This window comes from Barbus barbus (genome assembly GCF_936440315.1).
Source record: "Barbus barbus genome assembly, chromosome: 36".
Taxonomy (NCBI): domain Eukaryota; kingdom Metazoa; phylum Chordata; class Actinopteri; order Cypriniformes; family Cyprinidae; genus Barbus; species Barbus barbus.
Genome location: NC_136714.1, coordinates 6,967,196 through 6,987,475, shown reverse-complemented (window position 1 = coordinate 6,987,475; position 20,280 = coordinate 6,967,196). Strand labels below are relative to the sequence as shown.

The window sequence follows — 20,280 nt, the reverse complement described above, 5'->3', positions numbered from 1 at the left end:
TTCCACCCTCAATACCACAATTGAGGTGGTATTGAGGGTGAACACCGAACCCCCAACTGCTCTCTGGGTGCTGCAGCATAAATGGCTGCCCACTGCTCCGGGTGTGTGTGCACTTAGGATGGGTTAAATGCAGAGCACAAATTCCGAGTATGGGTAACCACACTTGGCCTCACGTCACTTTCACTTTTTTATCAGGTGAATTTATCTTGTGTTATGGCCATTTAGATATTTTAACTGACAAAGATAGTCACTTAAAATTATTTTGTAGTGTTATACACATGAGCCTCTGAGTTTTAAAAGAAATCAACTGCAAAAAATGGTAAGCATTTGGGAAGTCTACCCTCAGGCACAGTACTATGCAAACACTTGGTAAAGATTTTGATCTATGCTTTGGGACCGATCATAAATGAACACAGCATGCGTGTCTGGGTTGATTTTGAGTGTTGGGCAGAAGGTCTTCTTTAAGAATCATGCTTTTAAAAACAGTCAAATTCAAGCCAGCCATCTGCATACAGATGAAAATAGTCAAGAAACAATGAAACTGCTTAATTCTCCTTTCGTAGTAATGGTTAGGCAAGATACAGATATCTGTCATAATCATTACAACAATAATTCATGCTCCAGTTGACTCTTTAATTAAAGGCACTATTCTGTTGCATATTAAAAGCTGGAGATACAGTTTTCAAGTGTAAAATGCTTCCTTTGTAGATGCTCTTTAATGTTGTGAGAACATCTGGTTTTCTGAAGAAAAAAGGCCAGAAACAGAGAAAAAAGTCTATTGAGTTGTGTGTGAGGTTAATTAAGAGGAACTCAGTTTTACTTGAAACGATCTGTCAAGTGAGTTATATTTCAAAACACTCCTTTGTCAATGAGGAAATGTATCTAGAATATATCACACCTTCAAAACAAAACTTTTTTCAAAGATTTTTTCTGTCAATTTCATAGATAACACTTTATTGTAGACATTACGGACAGAAATATGTTACAAAAATTATTAAAAAATCCTTTATCAAGGATTAATTAGATGATGAAGAGTAGCAGATAAATACCAGAATGGAACCAGGTGGTCAAAGGGGAGATGTTAGAAAACTAGGATGACTAGGGAAGCTAGGACGGAAATTTAGAAATTGTTAGAAATCGCGGTCCATCCGGGCGCACCTAGACCGGACCGAAAAGGGACTTTTCCATCTGCGGAAATTATTATTCATATGTAAAGTACATGTTTAGGAAAATATATTTATTTGTTTATAAAATACATGTTTAATAGTGTACGTTTCAGAGCCTATGTAAACATATGAAAATGTTCATGGTTTTGGTTACTGTGCCTGGTGTTACCATTTTAGTGTGGCGATTGTCTAATTCTTAGAGTGAGTCTTTTCCTACTGCAGTGGATGGGAGTTTCCTCTCATCACCAGTCCCATCAGGCCATTGCTATTCACCGCATCTCCTCTGTCTGTTTCTCTCTATCACTCTCTCCAGCCTCACTTTTACTAGACAGATGAGATAACACCATCACCCTACACCTTATCAAGCCATCCATCCACTGCAGCCTCTCGCATATTATTACACTTGGACATTGTGAGAAAGAAAGAATATATGTCCTCCTTACTATCGCATTGATAGGCCCTGATGTGCACTTACTGGTCTGGACTGGATTTCTTTGGCATACAGTGGCTGAAGGAATTCCGAATCTCCCTCCAGTTTCAGGCCTCTTTCTGTGATACGCAGGTGACCCATGCCGTCCTACAGAAAGAGATAAAATAAAATAAAATAATATTAATAAGTCAAATTTTAAAGCGAGTTAAAGTCTGATATATAAAAAAGTGAAGAATTAAAATACATTTAAATTAATTGCATAATAAATAAATCTAAGTCAGGAGTTTTTCAAAGCGGGGTCCAGAAGCTTTATGACACCACAATCGGGTGTTACAGGATTGTTTGCATCAGATTTCATTGGAAAGAACTGTAAATTAATGAATCAATATATTTTCAAGTAAACAAGTTATGTTCTAAAGTAAAAATAATAAAATTGAATTTCCCTTTGTACCAATTGAACCACTTAGTACATAAAGTGATTAAAGTCAAGATAATCGCGTATATTTTAATTTCTAGTGACAAATAAAACTTATACAAAAACCGTAATGCAAACAGAATCAACAAACCTTTAGAACACTTTGTGAGCCAACTCTTAAACAATGTGTTTTTGCAGGAAAAATCCAGCGATTTCAATAGGAACCTGTAACATCTGCTTATGATCCTTGATGGTCGTTGGGACTTTATGTCTTAAGAGACCCCTTTTAGCCTTTTGACATTTGCATATAATTCACAGACCTGGCCCCACATTCTACCTTTATATGGTTGCTAAATTGCCAATGGCCCCCCCCCCCCCCCCCCCACTGTCAAAAAGATGCTAAACAGATTGACTATCTGTTCTCTCCATCGGACTTCAAACACATTCCAAAGAGAACTAAATGACCCTCGGTACCAGGCCTGGCTGACCAGTGGATTAACCCCATGATTACAAGATACATAACACTCACACAAAGAGACATTTTCTTTATTTAGACCATAATTAATCAGTTACAAATGTTTCTGGTATATGCATGCGTTGGTTGTTTGTATGTTATTATATTAGCCTAGTTACCACTCGTTATTCGTATTAGTAAAGTCTATACACTCATATTCAAGTGTATGAAAGTATCTCTGGTTTAATATTTTAAAACTTTTAGATGTCTCTTTCTTGATATCAAAATGATCTGCTCTTTATTCCTCAAACAATGATGTACACTATGTGATCGTGAAATGCATCATACAATTTTTACTGTACTGTGGGAAAAAGTGCACCGATTCTCCAGACCAGTCATAAAACATGCAAATGAGGTGTCAAGTGGGACAAAGAAACACTTTCCCACTGAAAGTATGTGCCTTGTTATTAGTCAAACTAATCAAAATGGGTATTAGAGGGAAGCCAGATAAAATTTCTCCCACACCCAAAAAGCAACGTCTTCTCTTTACTTTCGGTGCCCTGGAGTCACACATATCACCTTGGAGATCTCACGACTCTTTTTTTAAGTCCAGTAACTTTGTCGATTCACTTCGGACCAATTCCATGGCTGGAATGACTAAGCTTTCACTCCCAAAGGAATTCATCAAGAATCTACGCATTATACAGGCACCAGGACACTTTACTCAGCACCAACAAAACCAATGCAAGTAACCGCTTGTTAACTATTTAGATGCGCGTCTAGGCTTCGACCCCTTTTAATTAAGGTGATGTGATTCTCTGATGGTTCTTAATAGGTTGTAGTTAGCTGATGTATAAATCCTGCCATTATACTCTACTCTCTTGCACACGAGCGGTCTCTCTCTCTCTCTCCCTCTCTCTCTCTCTCTCTCTCTCTCTCTCTCCATGCCTTCCTTGCGTTGGCATCTATGTTAAATGTATGTATGTTTGTGTATAGTTCGATGTTTCATGTTCCCCTGCAGTGTAGTTTAATAAACATCCATATATATTCACGCTTGGTTTTCTGTGTCTGCTGCTCACAGAACGAGGTCACTTTAACGTTCCGGTTTTGTTGCATGCTCTGTGAGCAATGTATCAGTAAGGAAATAATTTATCGTGGCCAGAGAAATAATTTTCCTTAGAGTCAATAGACGATTAAAACTGTCCGTACTGCAGACGAACAAATCATTTTATTGTACTATTAATGCTACGAGTTGGCCAATGGGACTCGCTGTGTTGATCAACACAAAACTGCTTGGTTTGAAAGGGATTTCTATTTGAAATGTGCTCCAAAAATCTCTACATTCTGACAATAGAAAATGGACCCTTCTTTGCCCAAATTTTGCTAATGTCACTGCACCTTTCATGTAGCCATAGCACTTCTATTAAGTGTACATATTTAATAAAATTAATATTAAGAGCCCCTCATCAACTCCAGAGTCTCCATATAACACAACCAATCTTTTCATATTCCACTCATTATTAAATGCATACACATGCTTTTTGATACAGGGTCCCAATAGCTCAGTTTGCTGTTTTAGGATTACCCTTATGGTAAACATAGACTGTGTGCTTTGAAGTCTGAAGCCTTCAGTGAGGAATCTTTTGCCACTTCCCTTCCCTGACATGCTCTTATCACCTTATTTAATAACATTCACATTAAAGAATCAGAGTTCCTGTCACAATTGTATCCTAAATAGGTCTGTTGGCCATTTTCTCTGCACAACTGTCATTAATGTAAGCAAATATGGGGGATGAGTTTTATTATGTCCGACTTCTATGAGTCTGTAACAAACTCTGTGAAATTTGCATGTCTGTGTGGATTGAGAAGACCAAATAAAATTAGCATGATGTGGATAGGACTCAAAGGCTATATGGTCAGAAAGCCAGTGTTTGGAATTTCAGTGTTTACTGTTTGGCACCTTGGTAGCCTACATAAAAGGAGCAAAAGTAGATCAAATGGTGTCTGTATGGACGAGCAACCAATATCAGTCCTCTTCTCCAACTCACAACTTGAGTGATAATATCAACAGGCCAGGGTATTCAATGACAAAGACCGTCTTAGCAATTTTTAGTAATAATTGCATTTTTATTAATTTGATTATGTACTTGTCCAATGTTTTGCAAGTGTAAGACATCACTTGCAGAGAGAACCTATCTTCACACTTCTGATTAGCTGTGATTTGTGATTTATCTTTTCTTTTCGTGTTTTGTAGCACTCTTGCATCTGGTATGGGCAAACAAACTGCTTGTCACTGGAATCTTAATGTATCACATATGGTTAGAACATAATTTAAGATAATTATCTGGTCCAAGCTGGTCAGTGACTAGTTGACCAATTACTATGTGCCAAAAAGTGAATGTCCAACTTCAGACTATCGTGTTTAAAAAATAGTTTAAAAAATTCAAATTTTGGATTTTGGATCCTGGATTTCTCCCAGCAGAGGAAACTCAGGGCAGGCTAAAACTTGACTTTTGTGGTGAGAGAATGTAAACTAACCAAAGTTCCAGGAGGGGGTAAGGGAGGAGAATGAGATTATGTGCTGTGTGATGCTGAATCTTTCCGGCTCTTTCTCTGCACCAATCAAAATGGAATCGGAGCAGTGGCAGATACAGGCAGAAGGAAAGTCAAAGAATATGAATTATTCAGGCAGGTTTGCAGCAGCTGACAGTAAGGCCGAAAACTCTCAGGTGTGTTTCTGCACGATGCCATATGGCAATCAACAAACCTCCTATGGCGTGCCACAGTTTATGCAGCATCAAGGAGAAAATTGATTTCCACCACCAGTGTCACTACTAGATGTTTGATATTTATGGTGGAAGAGAATGTGTGAGAGAGGAGAGAAAGAGAATTGCAAAGAAGGCTCTGGTAAAAACAAAACAAAAACTCCTATCTGATGCTCTGACATTGAGGAGAGAGAGAGTGTAAAGAGTACTTTAAAAAGAAAGAGAGAAGGGCCAAAGACACAGATCTTGTGAGAAGGAATTGTGTAATATGCAGACAAATTACTTATACTATGGTTATCTAAAGCAGTAGGTCAAACTTCTTGAAGTAACAGACGTCCAAATATGTTGATCTCCCTTGGGCTATGTGGGGACCCCATTTTTAAATTATAAAGGCAGCTGTATTATTTATATTTTTCATATATAAAAACCCATTTATACAGGTTTAAAAATAGAGCAAAACTATGGCTATTAATTAGTGCTGGCAAATTTAACGTGCTAATGCAGATAATTAATTAATGAAAGAACAAAAAAAAAAAAGCAAATCTATAATTTTTGTAACTTTCTAAGGAGTCATCTATATTTAATTTAGGATTTAGTGTTTGATAACTTTATTCAATTTCTGTATATTTCCTATTTGCTGAAGGGCACATGTAAATACAACATTTACTATAGAGGGTTTATGTGAAGATTGTTTTAAGTTCACTTAAATTAAATATATATATATATATATATATATATATATATATATATATATATATATATATATATATATATATATATACTCACCGGCCACTTTATTAGGTACACCTGTTCAATTGCTTGGTAACACAAATTGCTAATCAGCCAATCACATGGCAGCAACTCAGTGCATTTAGGCATCTAGATGTGGTGAAGAAGACTTGATGAAGTTCAAACCGAGCATCAGAATGGGGAAGAAAGGGGATTTAAGTGACTTTGAACGTGGAATTGTTGTTGGTGCCAGACGGGACTGCTGATCTACTGGGATTTTCACGCACAACCATCTCTAGGGTTTACAGAGAATGGTCCAAAAAAGAGGAATGGTCCAGTCAGCGGCAGTTGTGTGGACGAAAATGCCTTGGTGATGTCAAAGGTCAGAGGAGAATGGCCAGACTGGTTAGACATGATAGAAAGGCAACAGTAACTCAAATAACCACTCGTTACAACCAAGGTATGCAGAATACCATCTCTGAATGCACAACACATCGAACCCTGAAGCAGATGGGCTACAGCAGCAGAAGACCACACCGGATGCCGCTCCTGTCAGCTAAGAATAGGTAACAGAGGCTACAATTCGCACAGGGTCACCAAAATTGGACAATAGAAGATTGGAAAGACGTTGCCTGGTCTGATGAGTCTCGATTTCTGCTGCGACATTCAGATGGCAGGGTCAGAATTTGGCGTTAAGAACATGAAAGCATGGATCCATCCTGCCAGTTCAGGCTGGTGGTGATGGTGTAACGGTGTGGGGGATATTTTCTTGGCACACTTTGTGCCCCTTAGTACCAGTTGACCTGAGTATTGTTGCTGACCATGTCCATCCCTTTATGACTACAGTGTACCCATCTTTTGATGGCTACTTCCAGCAGGATAATGCATCATGTCACAAAGCTCAAATCATCTCAGACTGGTTTCTTGAACATGACAATGAGTTCACTTTACTCAACTGGCCTCCACAGTCACCAGATCTCAATCCAATAGAGCACCTTTAGGATGTGGTGGAACGGAACATTCGCATCATGAATGTGCAGGCGTCAAATCTGCAGCAATTGCGTAATGCTATCATGTCAATATGGACCAAAATCTCAGAGGAATTTTTCCAACACCTTGTTGAATCTATGCCTCAAAGAATTAAGGCAGTTCTGAAGGCAAAAGGGGGTTCAGCCCAATACTAGCAAGGTGTACCTAATAAAGTGGCCAGTGAGTGTATATATATATATATATATATATATATATATATATACATATACACAGTGGGGAAAATAATTATTTGATCCCCTGCTGATTTTGTAAGTTTGCCCACTTAAAAAAAGAGACGGGTTTATAATTTTTTATTAATTTTATGGTAGGTTTATATTAACTGATAGAGACAGAATATCAAACAAAAAATCCAGAAAAAGCAGCATACAAATGTTAAAAAAAGATTTACATTTTTAGTAAGTCTAATAAGTATTTGATCCCCTACCAACCAGCAGGAATTTTAACTCCCACAGATTGGCTATGTGCACATGTGGAACACAGATTAGTCCTGTCACTTTAAGAAGATACTCTAATTTCAGCTCGTTGTGTGTATAAAAGACACATCCATCCTGTCCATAGAATCTGTATCTTCCATTCCAAACTCTCCACTACCATGGGCAAGACCAAAGAGCTGTCAAAGGACATCAGGGACAAGATTGTAGACCTACACAAGGCTGGAATGGGCTACAAGACCATCAGCAAGAAGCTTAGTGAGAAGGAGACAACTGTTGGTGCGATTATTCGGAAATGGAAGAAATACAAAATAACAACCTCGGTCTGGAGCTCCATGCAAGATTTCACCTCATGGGGTAACGATGATCATGAGAATGGTGAGGGATCAGCCCAGAACTACACGGAAGGAGCTTGTTAATGATCTCAAGGCAGTTGAGACCACAGTCACAAGCAAACCATTGGTAACACACTACGCTGCAATGGACTGAAATTCTGCAGCGCCTGCAATGTCCCCTTGCTCAAGAAGGCAATGTACAGGGCAGGCCCATCTGAAGTTTGCCAATGAACATATAAATGATTCCATTCAGAGAAGGCTTGGGAGAATGTGCTGTGGTCAGGTAAGACCAAAATTTAGCTTTTTGGCATCAACTCGACTCGTGTTTGGAGGAAGAGAAATGCTGACTATCACCCTTATTCTCTGCTAAGGGTACAGGACGACTTCACCGCATTGAGGGGCCAATGGACGGGGCCATGTACCGTAAAATATTAGATGAGAACCTCCTTACCTCAGCCAGAACACTGAAGATGGGTCTGCCAGCATGACAATTACCAAAACACATGGCCAAGGCAACAAAGGAGTGGCTCAAGAAGAAGCACATTAAGGTCATGGAGTGGCCTAGCCAGTCTCCAGACCTTAATCCCATAAGAAATCTGTGGAGGGAGCTGAAACGTTGAGTTTCCAAGAGACCTTAATGGTTTAGAGAGGATCTGTACAGAGGAGTGGACCAAAATCCCTCCTGAGATGTGTGCAAACCTGGTGACCAACTACAAGAAACGTCTGACCTCTGTGCTTGCCAACAAGGGTTTCTGCACCAAGTACTAAGTCATGTTTTGCTTGGGGATCAAATAGTTATTTGACTTGATAAAATTTAAATCTTTTTTAACATTTGTATGCTGCTTTTTTGTTGTTGATTTTTTTATTTAATATTCTGTCTCTATCAGTTAAAATAAACCTACCATAAAAATGATAAACGCCTCTTTTTTTTTTTTTAAGTGGGCAAACTTACAAAATCAGCAGGGGATCAAATAATTATTTTCCCCACTGTATATATATATATATATATATATATATAATTTATTTTCGATTGACATCACTACTATTAAAGGTTTAATAGGTGATTGTCTTCAGAATTTTTTTTGTTATGCTGGTTGAAAGTCTCTTCACATCCTGATAGCAATCATTCAGTTAAGTGGTCTAAATGTATTTATATGTATTTATATATTCTGTAGAAGGCGTAGGACCAAGAAATGTTCGTCCAATCAAAACGCTTGTTCCGAGCATTTTCATTGACATTCCTACCTGCCTGTCAACATATGTATTTGCATACCTCTGTGCACCCTGTTCATGCAGACAGGATACATCATCAGCACATTCACGTACAGGCCATTTAATGTATTATTTTCAAATGTAATTGCTTAAATGGTTTATACAAATAATTTTTATTTGCATCTTCATGTTAATCTGTTTAAATTTCCGTTTTGACTGTCCTATATAATCTCCTGATTTTTAATTCATTAATATTAAAAGGTAATGAAAAAAATACCTGAGCAAGCATAAAACTGGCTTGAAATGTGCATCTCAATGCCAAAACAGTTCACAAAGTCTGCAAGACTGTACAACTCTACACACTGAAGAGGATAGCAATTTCAGAACCGTAGAAGGTGAAGGTTCAGCTCTTGAATTTTAATTAGCTAATGTGACTGGACGGTCTAGGAAGATTAGCTAACAATGTCAGAGCTTGCTACTTAATATTCAAGACCTCAGTCTTCACCATAGTGATATTACAAGTCAAGCTTCTTTGTTTGCCACGCTTTAAAATTTGTTCTGTTGCCAAGAATGTAATGCTTCCTCTGCCAAAGCTCAGATATCTCATCTCTTCTGATCATGGACAGAAATACATTCACATAAAAATAGCACAACACCAAGGCTGCATCCAAAAGCTAAAATAATGCTGCCTCCGCAGGCATCATATGAATGCATCTCTCTCGCTCTCTCTCTCTCTATAAATAAATAAATATATATAGCCTTAAAAAGTTAAAACCTGCAGAGAAATATGTATTTCATGTCATTGTCCTTCAGACGTTAACACTCTCATGACCTCCTGATGGCAAAGGCAAAAAGACTTTCTGTCTTTGAACATGACAGAATTGTTGAGCCAAACAAGCAAGTGCACACGGAACACACCATCGCTGCCGAGGTTGGACGCAGTATAAGACAGTCATTTTACATTTCTTAAAAGATCCTGAGAGTTATGGGACAAAAAAGTCAAGTGGTAGAACCAAAAAAGATCAGGAGAACATGCAGGATGGTCCATAAGAGCAACGTTATTCTCCTGGAAGAGGTCCTTCATCAGGTGGGTGCTGTGAACTGCAGCGTTATCCTGTTGAAAGTCCCAGTCAATACCACACAGACGAGGGCCTTCAGTCAAGAGAGATGCCCACTGCAGTGTCCACATAACCAGCCGTCGTTTGACACGCCTGCACAACCTGAAGCTCCATTATCTCATTGAAGGAAAAAGCACCCCAGATCATGATGGAGCCTCCTCCACTGTGCCGCATAAAAAACATCTCCAGTGGGATCTCCTTGTCATGCCAGTAACGTTGGAAGCCATCAGGACCGTCCAGGTTAATTTTTTCTTGTCAGAGAATAAAACTTTCTTCCACATTTCAATGTCCCATGTCTGGTGCTCCCTGGCCAAGTTTGTGGCATGGGAGGAGACGTGGCCTTTGGAGATGGTTTTCAGATGCCGTCTTATGGCTATTGAGCTGCAGTCAGCATCAGTAAGGGCCTTAAATTGGGTCGAGGATCGGCCTGTGTCTTCACGGACTGCCCCTCGGATCCTCCGGTGCAGTGCAGGTGATTTTCTTTTTTTTTGAGGTCTACCACTTCTTTTAAGAAATGGAAAATGACTGTCTTACTGCATCCAACCTTGGCAGCAATGGCGAGTTGTGCACGTCCTGCAGCTCAACAATCCTGCCACGTTCAAAGGCAGAAAGCCTTTTTGCCTTTGCCATCAGGAGGTCATGAACTTTTGATCAGCTGATGAACAGCCTGTTTGAGTTTAAATGCAGTTTTCAATAAATCGCCTATTCTCTATATTTTTTTGTCTCTTGCTCCTGCTTCTTCTTTGTGACCTCAACTCTAGAGTATTGTAATGCTTTATTGGGTGGTTGCTCTGCACGTTTAATAAACAAACTCCAGCTGGTTCAAAATTCAGCAGCTAGAGTTCTTACTAGAACCAGGAAGTATGACCACATTAGCCCGGTTCTGTCAATACTGCACTGGCTACCTATTAAACATCGTATACATTTTAAGATACATTTACATTTATTCATTTAGCTGACTCTTTTATCCAAAGCGACTTACAATTGCTATATATGTCAGAGGTCGCACGCCTCTGGAGCAACTAGGGGGTTAAGTGTCTTGCTCAGGGACACATTGGTGTCTCACAGTGGATTTGAACCCGGGTCTCTCACACCAAAGGCATGTGTCTTATCCACTGTGCCATCACCAGCCCAAGATCTTGCTAATTACCTATAATGCCCTGAATGGTTTGGCACCTCAGTATTTGAGTGAGCTCTTATCGCATTATAGTCCTTCACGTCCGCTGCGATCTCAAAACTCTGGCCATTTGATAATACCTAGAATATCAAAATCAACTGCGGGAGATCGTTTTCCTATTTAGCGCCCAAACTCTGGAACAATCTACCTAACACTGTTCGGGAAGCAGACACACTCTGTCAGTTTAAATCTAGACTAAAGACACATCTCTTTAACCTGGCTTACACATAATACATTATCACATTTCTATAATTCAAATCCATTAAAGGATTGTTAGGCTGCATTAATTAGATCAACCGGAACCGGGAACACTTCCCAAAACACCCGATGTACTTGTTACATCGTTAGAAGAATGGCATCTTTCTTTCTTATTCTGAGGTCACCAAGCACCTGCTAATTTGGGTAACACTTTATAATAACGTCCAGTTATAAGTCATTTATAAGTGATTAGTTAATGATTAACTAATCGTTTACAAAACATTCATAAGCAATTAATAAGTGATATGCTAACAATTTGTGTATGTTTTGTTAATTCATTTAAAAGTCATTTACAAGTAATTAGCTAATTATGAACTAATCATTTACAAAACATGACTATGCATTCATAGATGATTAATAATTGATATGTTAATATTTTTATCTATGTTTTGTAGAATAAGTTTTGAATCATTTACAAGTGATTAGATGATGATGAACTAATCATTTACAAAACATAACTATACATTCACAAATGATTAAGTATATGCTAACAATTTATAAATCTGTCATAAGTTATCTTTAAATATAGCATCATGAAATAATCAAACAGATCCTTAATGGTTAATAGTTAATAGTTAATATTGTCACGGTTCACCCATCCGCGGTCTCTCTTTGTCCCGTGGTTTGTCATGTGTGTGCGTGCTGTACGTGTGGGGGCGTGGCCGAGCCATCATCCGCTCACTTCCCTCAGCTGTGCCTCGTCAATCGCGCCAGCTGTTGCTCATTTCCCATGGCCTTAAATACTCACCTCTTTCTCCTCTCCGCTGTCAGATCATTCCTGGATGTCTCCCTGCTACAGTGTTTCCGTCTCCACTTCTTCATCTCGTCGTCGGTGGATCTGTTTGGTGTTGTGGATCGGAGTTCGTGTTGGTGTCGTCGTGTCCTCATCCCGTGTCTGGAGGTTTGCTGTCACTGTCGGTTCCTGTCTTCACCACCACTCCACTTCACCGTGTGCCCATCCAGTACTGTGTCACTCCATTCCTCAATCCTGTCGGTGTCTCACTTCATCTGTACAATAAACTCTGTTTCACTTGCATACTGTTTCCTCATTCTTCAGCCGACCATGACAGAACGATCTGACCAAGCTATGGAAGCAGCGAGTGTCCCAGTTACAACTCTGGAGGATTTCATCGCCCAGAGCATCGACAGGATGAACAGCCAGGAGGCGAGCCTGAATAACACGAGTTGTGTTATTCAGGCTCTAGTGACACAGGTGTCCAAGCTCACCCAACAGTTTCAACAGCTACGAGCTCCCACCGCGCCACCCACGCCGCCAACCCCACCCACGCCATCGGGACCCCTCTCCCAGGTGGAACCCCGCTTGCCTGTCCCCGAGCCATACGCCGGTGAGCCAAATTTTTGCAGACCCTTCCTTACTAGATGCTCTATGCATTTTGCGCTCCAGCCCCGAACCTTCGAGAACGAACAAGGCAAGGTGGCGTTCGTTCTCACCCTGCTCACTGGGAGAGCGGCACTTTGGGGAACGGCGGTGTGGGAGAATCAAGACCCATGCTGTGCCTCGTTCCAAGCGCTCTCAGAGCAGATGAAACGGGTATTCGACCGCGCAGCCGCCGGAAGAGAGGCGGCCAGAATACTCGCGGATCTCCGTCAGGGTGCGAGGTCAGTCTCTGACTACTCCATCGAATTCCGCACCCTGGCGGCGGAGTGTCGCTGGAATGAGGAGGCGCAGTGGGACATGTTCCTGCATGGGCTGGCTGACCGCATCCACAAGGAGATCTACGTCATGGACCTCCCCACCACACTCGACAAGCTTATTGACTTGGCCATCCGGGTGGACGCACGGCTCACTAGAGCGGAGCTACGCGTCCCGGCCAATCGAGTCCCTGGTGGGTTTGAGAGTCGCCATACCAACGACAGGGACGCGGTCAGCACCAACTACGATCCCGAGCCCATGCAGGTAGGGCGGGCTCGGCTCTCCCGGGAGGAGAAGGAAAGGCGGAGATCCCTGGGGCTTTGCCTGTATTGTGGAGAAGCAGGACACCGTCGGGATAGATGCCCAGTAAAAGACCAAGCCCGACAGTAAGTATGAGGCTACTGTCGGGTGGGATCTCTGCCAGGAAGACCTCATCCACATCATCTACTCTCCTTCCGGTGAGACTGAGATGGCACACACACACTCACCACTGTCAGGCCTTACTGGACTCAGGAGCTGAGGGTAATTTTCTAGACTTTGCACTTGCCAAGAGACTTCACATTCCCACAAGACCCCTCACTCACAAGATCGCCGTTCATGCCCTCAATGGCCAAGAACTACCCACCATTTCATTGATCACGGAACCCGTCACACTCGTCACCTCTGGCAACCATTCTGAAACCATCCCCTTCTTTATCATGGACTCTCCCCTGACACCCGTAGTGCTCGGCCACCCCTGGCTCATGTCCCATAACCCCAAGATTGACTGGCATCATAGAACTATCACTGCCTGGAGCGACCGTTGTCATAAGTCCTGTCTTGTGTCTGCTTGTCCGTTAGTCTCTGCTTCTATGTTTCAGGAGGAGGCTGTGGATCTGTCTAACGTGCCCGCGGAGTACCAGGACCTGAGAGAGGTGTTCAGTAAGTCTCGAGCAGCTTCTCTTCCTCCGCATCGTCCTTACGACTGTGCAATAGATTTACTACCAGGTATGTCTCCGCCTAAGGGCAAATTATATTCGCTTTCTGTCCCAGAAAGGGAGGCTATGGAGAAATATATTTCTGATTCTCTAGCTTCTGGGTTCATTCGCCCTTCCTCCTCTCCAGCGGGGGTGGGGTTCTTTTTTGTGGGGAAGAAGGACGGATCCCTGCGGCCTTGCATTGATTACCGAGGGCTGAACAACATCACGGTAAAGAATACCTATCCGTTGCCATTGATGTCTTCAGCCTTCGAGAGGTTGCAGGGAGCGGCCATCTTCACGAAATTGGACTTACGTAATGCCTATCATTTGGTCCGCATCAGGAAGGGGGATGAGTGGAAGACTGCCTTTAACACCCCTAGGGGGCACTTTGAATACTTGGTCATGCCCTTCGGGCTGTCCAACTCCCCAGCAGTCTTCCAGGCACTCGTCAACGACGTGCTGCGAGATATGGTCGATCAGTTCATATATGTTTACCTGGATGACATATTGATTTTTTCTGCATCTCTCCAGGAACATGTGCAGCACGTCCGACGAGTGCTTCAGAGGTTGCTAGAGAATGGGCTTTTTGTTAAGGCGGAGAAATGCGCGTTTCATACACAGTCTGTTCCATTTTTGGGGTACATTGTGTCGTCCGAGGGAGTGCGCATGGATCCTGACAAGGTCAAGGCTGTGGTGGAGTGGCCAAGCCCAGATTCCCGTAAGGCCCTACAGAGGTTTCTGGGTTTCGCTAATTTCTACCGGCGTTTCATTCGCAATTTCAGCCAACTAGCCGCGCCTCTGACCGCCTTGACCTCCCCCAGAACTACGTTCAGGTGGTCTAACACAGCTGAGGCTACGTTTACCAAACTCAAAGGCCGCTTTGTTTTGGCTCCCATCCTCATAGCCCCTGAGTCCTCACGTCAGTTTGTGGTGGAGGTCGATGCGTCAGAGGTGGGGGTAGGTGCAGTTCTCTCCCAGTGCTCTTCCGCGGACGACAGGATGCATCCTTGCGCGTTTTTATCCCATCGTTTATCGCCAGCCGAACGCAATTACGACATTGGTAACAGGGAGTTGTTGGCCGTCAAGCTAGCGTTGGAAGAATGGCATCACTGGTTGGAAGGGTCAGGGGTACCCTTTATCGTCTGGACCGACCATAAGAATCTTGAGTATATCAGAACTGCCAAAAGATTGAACTCCAGGCAGGCTCAGTGGGCACTTTTTTTCGGTCGTTTTGATTTTTCTCTCTCGTACCGCCCGGGTTCCAAAAACATCAAACCCGATTCCTTATCTCGTATTTTTGACAGTTCCGAACGCCCGTCCACTCCCGAGTGCATTTTACCCAAGACGCTTTTCGTCTCCTCACTCACATGGGAGGTCGAATCGAGGGTCAAGACGGCCCTAGAAGGGGTAATGCCTCCGCCCGCTTGCCCACCGAATCGATTATTTGTGCCGGAGGAATTAAGGTCTGACGTTATCCAGTGGGGGCATTGTTCCAACGTGGCTTGTCATCCAGGAGTAAATCGCACCGGCTTTCTGGTCAAGCAACGATTCTGGTGGCCGCGCATGGCTCGTGACATTCACAGTTTTGTTTTGGCTTGCTCGGTTTGTGCCACTGGTAAGACTTCCAATCGACCCCCAGATGGGTTACTCCAACCGCTGCCGGTGCCTTCGAGACCCTGGTCCCACATCGCACTAGATTTTGCCCTCCCGCCCTCTCAGGGCAACACGGTTGTTTTGACCGTGGTGGACCGATTCTCGAAGGCAGCTCATTTCATTCCCTTGCCCAAATTACCGTCAGCCAAGGAGACAGCGGTAACTGTCGTAGACCACGTCTTTCGCTTACATGACCTCCCGATGGACGTGGTTTCCGACAGGGGTCCCCAGTTTGTGTCCAAATTTTGGCAAGAGTTTTGTAGATTACTGGGAGCGACTGTTAGTCTGTCCTCCGGGTTTCATCCCCAGAGCAATGGCCAAACGGAGAGAGCCAACCAAGATTTGGAGAGAGTGTTGCGATGTTTGGTCTCCAAGAATCCTTCCTCATGGTGGAGTACGCCCACAATGCATTACCAGTGTCATCCACGGGCCTATCTCCGTTTGAATGTAGTTTAGGTTACCAGCCACCCATTTTTCCCAGTATGGAATCCGAAGTCGCGGTCCCCTCTGCTCACGCCTTCGTCCAGAGGTGTCACTGCACTTGGACTAGAGCCCGTGAGACTCTACTCCAAGTGGGGGCGCGCACCAAGGCCAAAGCCGATCGCCACCGGTCTAAGCCTCCCGTTTACGTCGTTGGTCAAAAAGTGTGGCTTTCTACTAGGAACATTCCTCTCCGCTCCGTTTCTAATAAACTTGCTCCCAAATTCATTGGCCCGTTCACTGTCACCAAAATCATTAGTCCGGTGGCAGTCCGCCTTAACCTCCCTCCAGTGTACAGGAGGATTCACCCCGTCTTTCATGTTTAAAAAATTAAACCCGTATTTCATTCCCCGATTAACCCGCCAGCCCCGGTTCCCCCCCCGCCGCGACTCGTAGACGGGGAACCCACTTATTCGGTCAATCGCATACTGGACTCTAGGCGGAGGGGACGCGGATTTCAATACTTGGTGGACTGGGAGGGTTACGGTCCGGAGGAGAGAAGTTGGGTACCTGCGAGAGACATACTGGATCACTCTCTGATCGATGACTATAATCGACAGGTAGGAGAACCTGGGAACGCCAGGAGGCGTTCTTAGGGGAGGGGTACTGTCACGGTTCACCCATCCGCGGTCTCTCTTTGTCCCGTGGTTTGTCATGTGTGTGCGTGCTGTACGTGTGGGGGCGTGGCCGAGCCATCATCCGCTCACTTCCCTCAGCTGTGCCTCGTCAATCGCGCCAGCTGTTGCTCATTTCCCGTGGCCTTAAATACTCACCTCTTTCTCCTCTCCGCTGTCAGATCGTTCCTGGATGTCTCCCTGCTACAGTGTTTCCGTCTCCACTTCTTCATCTCGTCGTCGGTGGATCTGTTTGGTGTTGTGGATCGGAGTTCGTGTTGGTGTCGTCGTGTCCTCATCCCGTGTCTGGAGGTTTGCTGTCACTGTCGGTTCCTGTCTTCACCACCACTCCACTTCACCGTGTGCCCATCCAGTACTGTGTCACTCCATTCCTCAATCCTGTCGGTGTCTCACTTCATCTGTACAATAAACTCTGTTTCACTTGCATACTGTTTCCTCATCTCTTCAGCCGACCATGACAAATATATTATTAATCACTTATAGATCATTGAAATGTCAACATTGTACTATTATCTCAATAAACATTATAAATAATTTACAAAGCTTTCTGCATCCCCTAATCTAAAGTGTAAACTAATCATCAGTTGTAAATGTTTTACAAACTTTATGGTTTCCAGTCGTGTGTGCGTATGTATATATATATATATATATATATATATATATATATATATATATATATATATATTCACAAACAACCTGTAACCTGGAAGGTTTGTAAAACATTTACAACTGATGAGTAGTTTACACTTTAGATTAGGGGATGCAGAAAGCTTTGTAAATGATTTATAATGTTTAATTGAGATAATAGTACAATGTTGACATTTCAATGATCTATAAGTGATTAATAATATATTAACTAGTAACTATTAACCATTAAGGATGTGTTTAATTATTTCATGATGCTATTTATAAAGATAACTTATGACAGATTTATAAATCGTTAGCATATTACTTAATCATTTGTGAATGTATAGTCATGTTTTGTAAATGATTAGTTCATCATTAGCTAATTACTTGTAAATGACTTTTAAATGAATTAACAAAACATACACAAATTGTTAGCATATCACTTATTAATCGCTTATGAATGTTTTGTAAATGATTAGTTAATCATTAACTAATCACTTATAAATGACTTATAACTGGACGTTATTATAAAGTGTTACCCTAATTTGTTGTAAATCATTAAACTACTATGTTGCTTTAGAAGTCTGCTGAAATCACTTTCAGAAGGTACCTTCATGCACAAACATTGTTTATTGCTCGATAGGGCAGTGAGTCACACAAGTGAGGCAACATTTGCATTACAGTCAAACTAGGCTCCTTAACTCTGCACTTACAGGTTGCACAAATGCTAATTCCATTGACCCAGCACACATTAACATTCAGGGAGTTCTACGGAGTACAGCAACCTCTCTGCAGAACTTGACACCCCAAAAGGACTTGTGAGATTCAAAAGCATCTTTGTTGTAAAATTGCAATGAATCATTAAAGTCAGAGCAAGAGGATAAGAATTACACTGAGATGTCAACAGTTTGCATTATTTTCCCTTTTTACCTGAAAAGACAACAAATAAAGGACCATAATTGCTCACATAGGAGGCTTTTTGGACAACCTGTACGCAGATGTTTCAGTCACAGAGAAGATTAGTCGCAGAGTAAGCAAGCATGCTTGAGGTGGAAGAGAATGAGTCTTGTCATGATGGCTCACTATCCAGTCAGGAACAGTCGGATGAGACTTTGGCGCAGAACTCAACACCATCCTCATGAAACAGAGTGCATTTCTGAGTGGGTGGCCTCCTTACCTGCCACAGATAATTCAGTAGAAGGAAGATCAGTTATAGGAGATCTTGAGAGCACAATGGATCCTGAGAGCCTGAGGTGTTAACAAACCATCAAGGTCAAGAGACTGAAAGTGATTGTCCTCAGTTCAATTCTCGGATCATTCCGCCAAGTTCAACAGACACTCAAATGGTGTATGTACAAAGGGTATGTCTGGTGTCAGAGAGTGACATAGGGCCAGCAGTACCAGTGTTGGGGGTAACGCATTACAAGTAACATGAGTTACGTAATCAGATTACTTTTTTTCAAGTAAATAGTAAAGTAATGCATTACTTTTCAATTGACAAGAAAATATCTGAGTTACTCTTTCAAAAAAGTATAGCTAGTTACGTTTTTCCCATTTATTGATTGACAGTTCTCCTGTCCCCATGTTGGGAGAAATCGGAAGTACAGAGGCATTGTGTGCGCTGTGTGAACATGATGTTACTGTAGTTCTAGACTATGTGTATGTGCATTAATTCATCCCACTCTCAAAAAACAGATTTTATTTAAATCTGTGAAATGCAAACTCAGAATATGACGCAAACCTGCAATAATTAAATATGTTAAACAACAAATGTATCTAATCCCATTTTATTAACCAATGTCTTTGCTGCTGACCTTTGATGATCCAGTTCAACCATACTAATAAGCAAAAATGACAATTGTGCTTCATTGTTTTTTTATAGCCGAAGAGTGTTGAACCTTCTTCTCCTGCGTTCTACTGTACAGACGTGAATTGACTTTTTCTTCAGCCTGAGGTTTGTTCATTACACTTTTTGGTGTGAAAGGGCTTTTACATTTGCTATATATAGAACTTCTTATAGTAAAAACAATCAAGCCCTGCTCATATTTAAAAAGTAATGCAAATGTAACGTAACGCATTACTTTCCATAAAAAGTAGCTAAGTAACATAACTAGTTACGTTTTTAAGGAGTAACACAATATTGTAATGCATTACTTTTAAAAGTAACTTTCCCCAACACTGATCAGTACATTGTCCATTTCCAGTGCACCTCCTAATGTGTCTGAAGTTATGACTCTGGTTCGAACACAGTTTGGTAGGCTAGTTAGGTCCGTGAATCGACTGATTCAGAATATGACTCAGAAAACAATTCACAAAGCAGTCAGTGATGCCACTAAGGCATCACTAAGTCTTTTTTGTTATAGGAAGGCTTGAGTTATAGCAGACCTACATTAAATTTGAGGTAAAAAGAAAACCAGTCACTTGAATCAAATTGAGCGGTGTACAAGGCACTTCTTTAGCAAGAGAATATTTGAGAGTCTGTTCAGCTTTCTTTTGTTCTTTTTCCCGTGAGAGTCGGGTAACATGGTGTTGCATGACTTGATGGTAATGTGTCAAGTAAATAAAAAAAAATAATGAATTGCCTCAATCATACCCTTAAAGAATAGCCAGTTGATTGTGACTTATATTTTATTGTATATTATGTTGGAGATTTTTTTTAAAAGTGTTTTGAACTTCATCAAAACCTGTATTTAATGTTTACTTTTTATAATTGCTATTCATGTTTGGTTTCA

At 41.8% G+C, this 20,280-nt stretch overlaps 1 protein-coding gene across 1 annotated transcript in view; it reads right to left on the bottom strand.

The window, feature by feature from the left end:
- Positions 1-20,280, bottom strand: part of LOC306856268 (delta-sarcoglycan-like) — a 141,146-nt gene that overhangs the window by 70,904 nt on the left and 49,962 nt on the right. Inside the window, exon 3 of the mRNA XM_079395426.1 lies at positions 1,642-1,743. Coding sequence (XP_079251552.1) covers positions 1,642-1,743 — 102 coding nt within the window. The remainder of the gene's footprint in view (positions 1-1,641; positions 1,744-20,280) is intronic.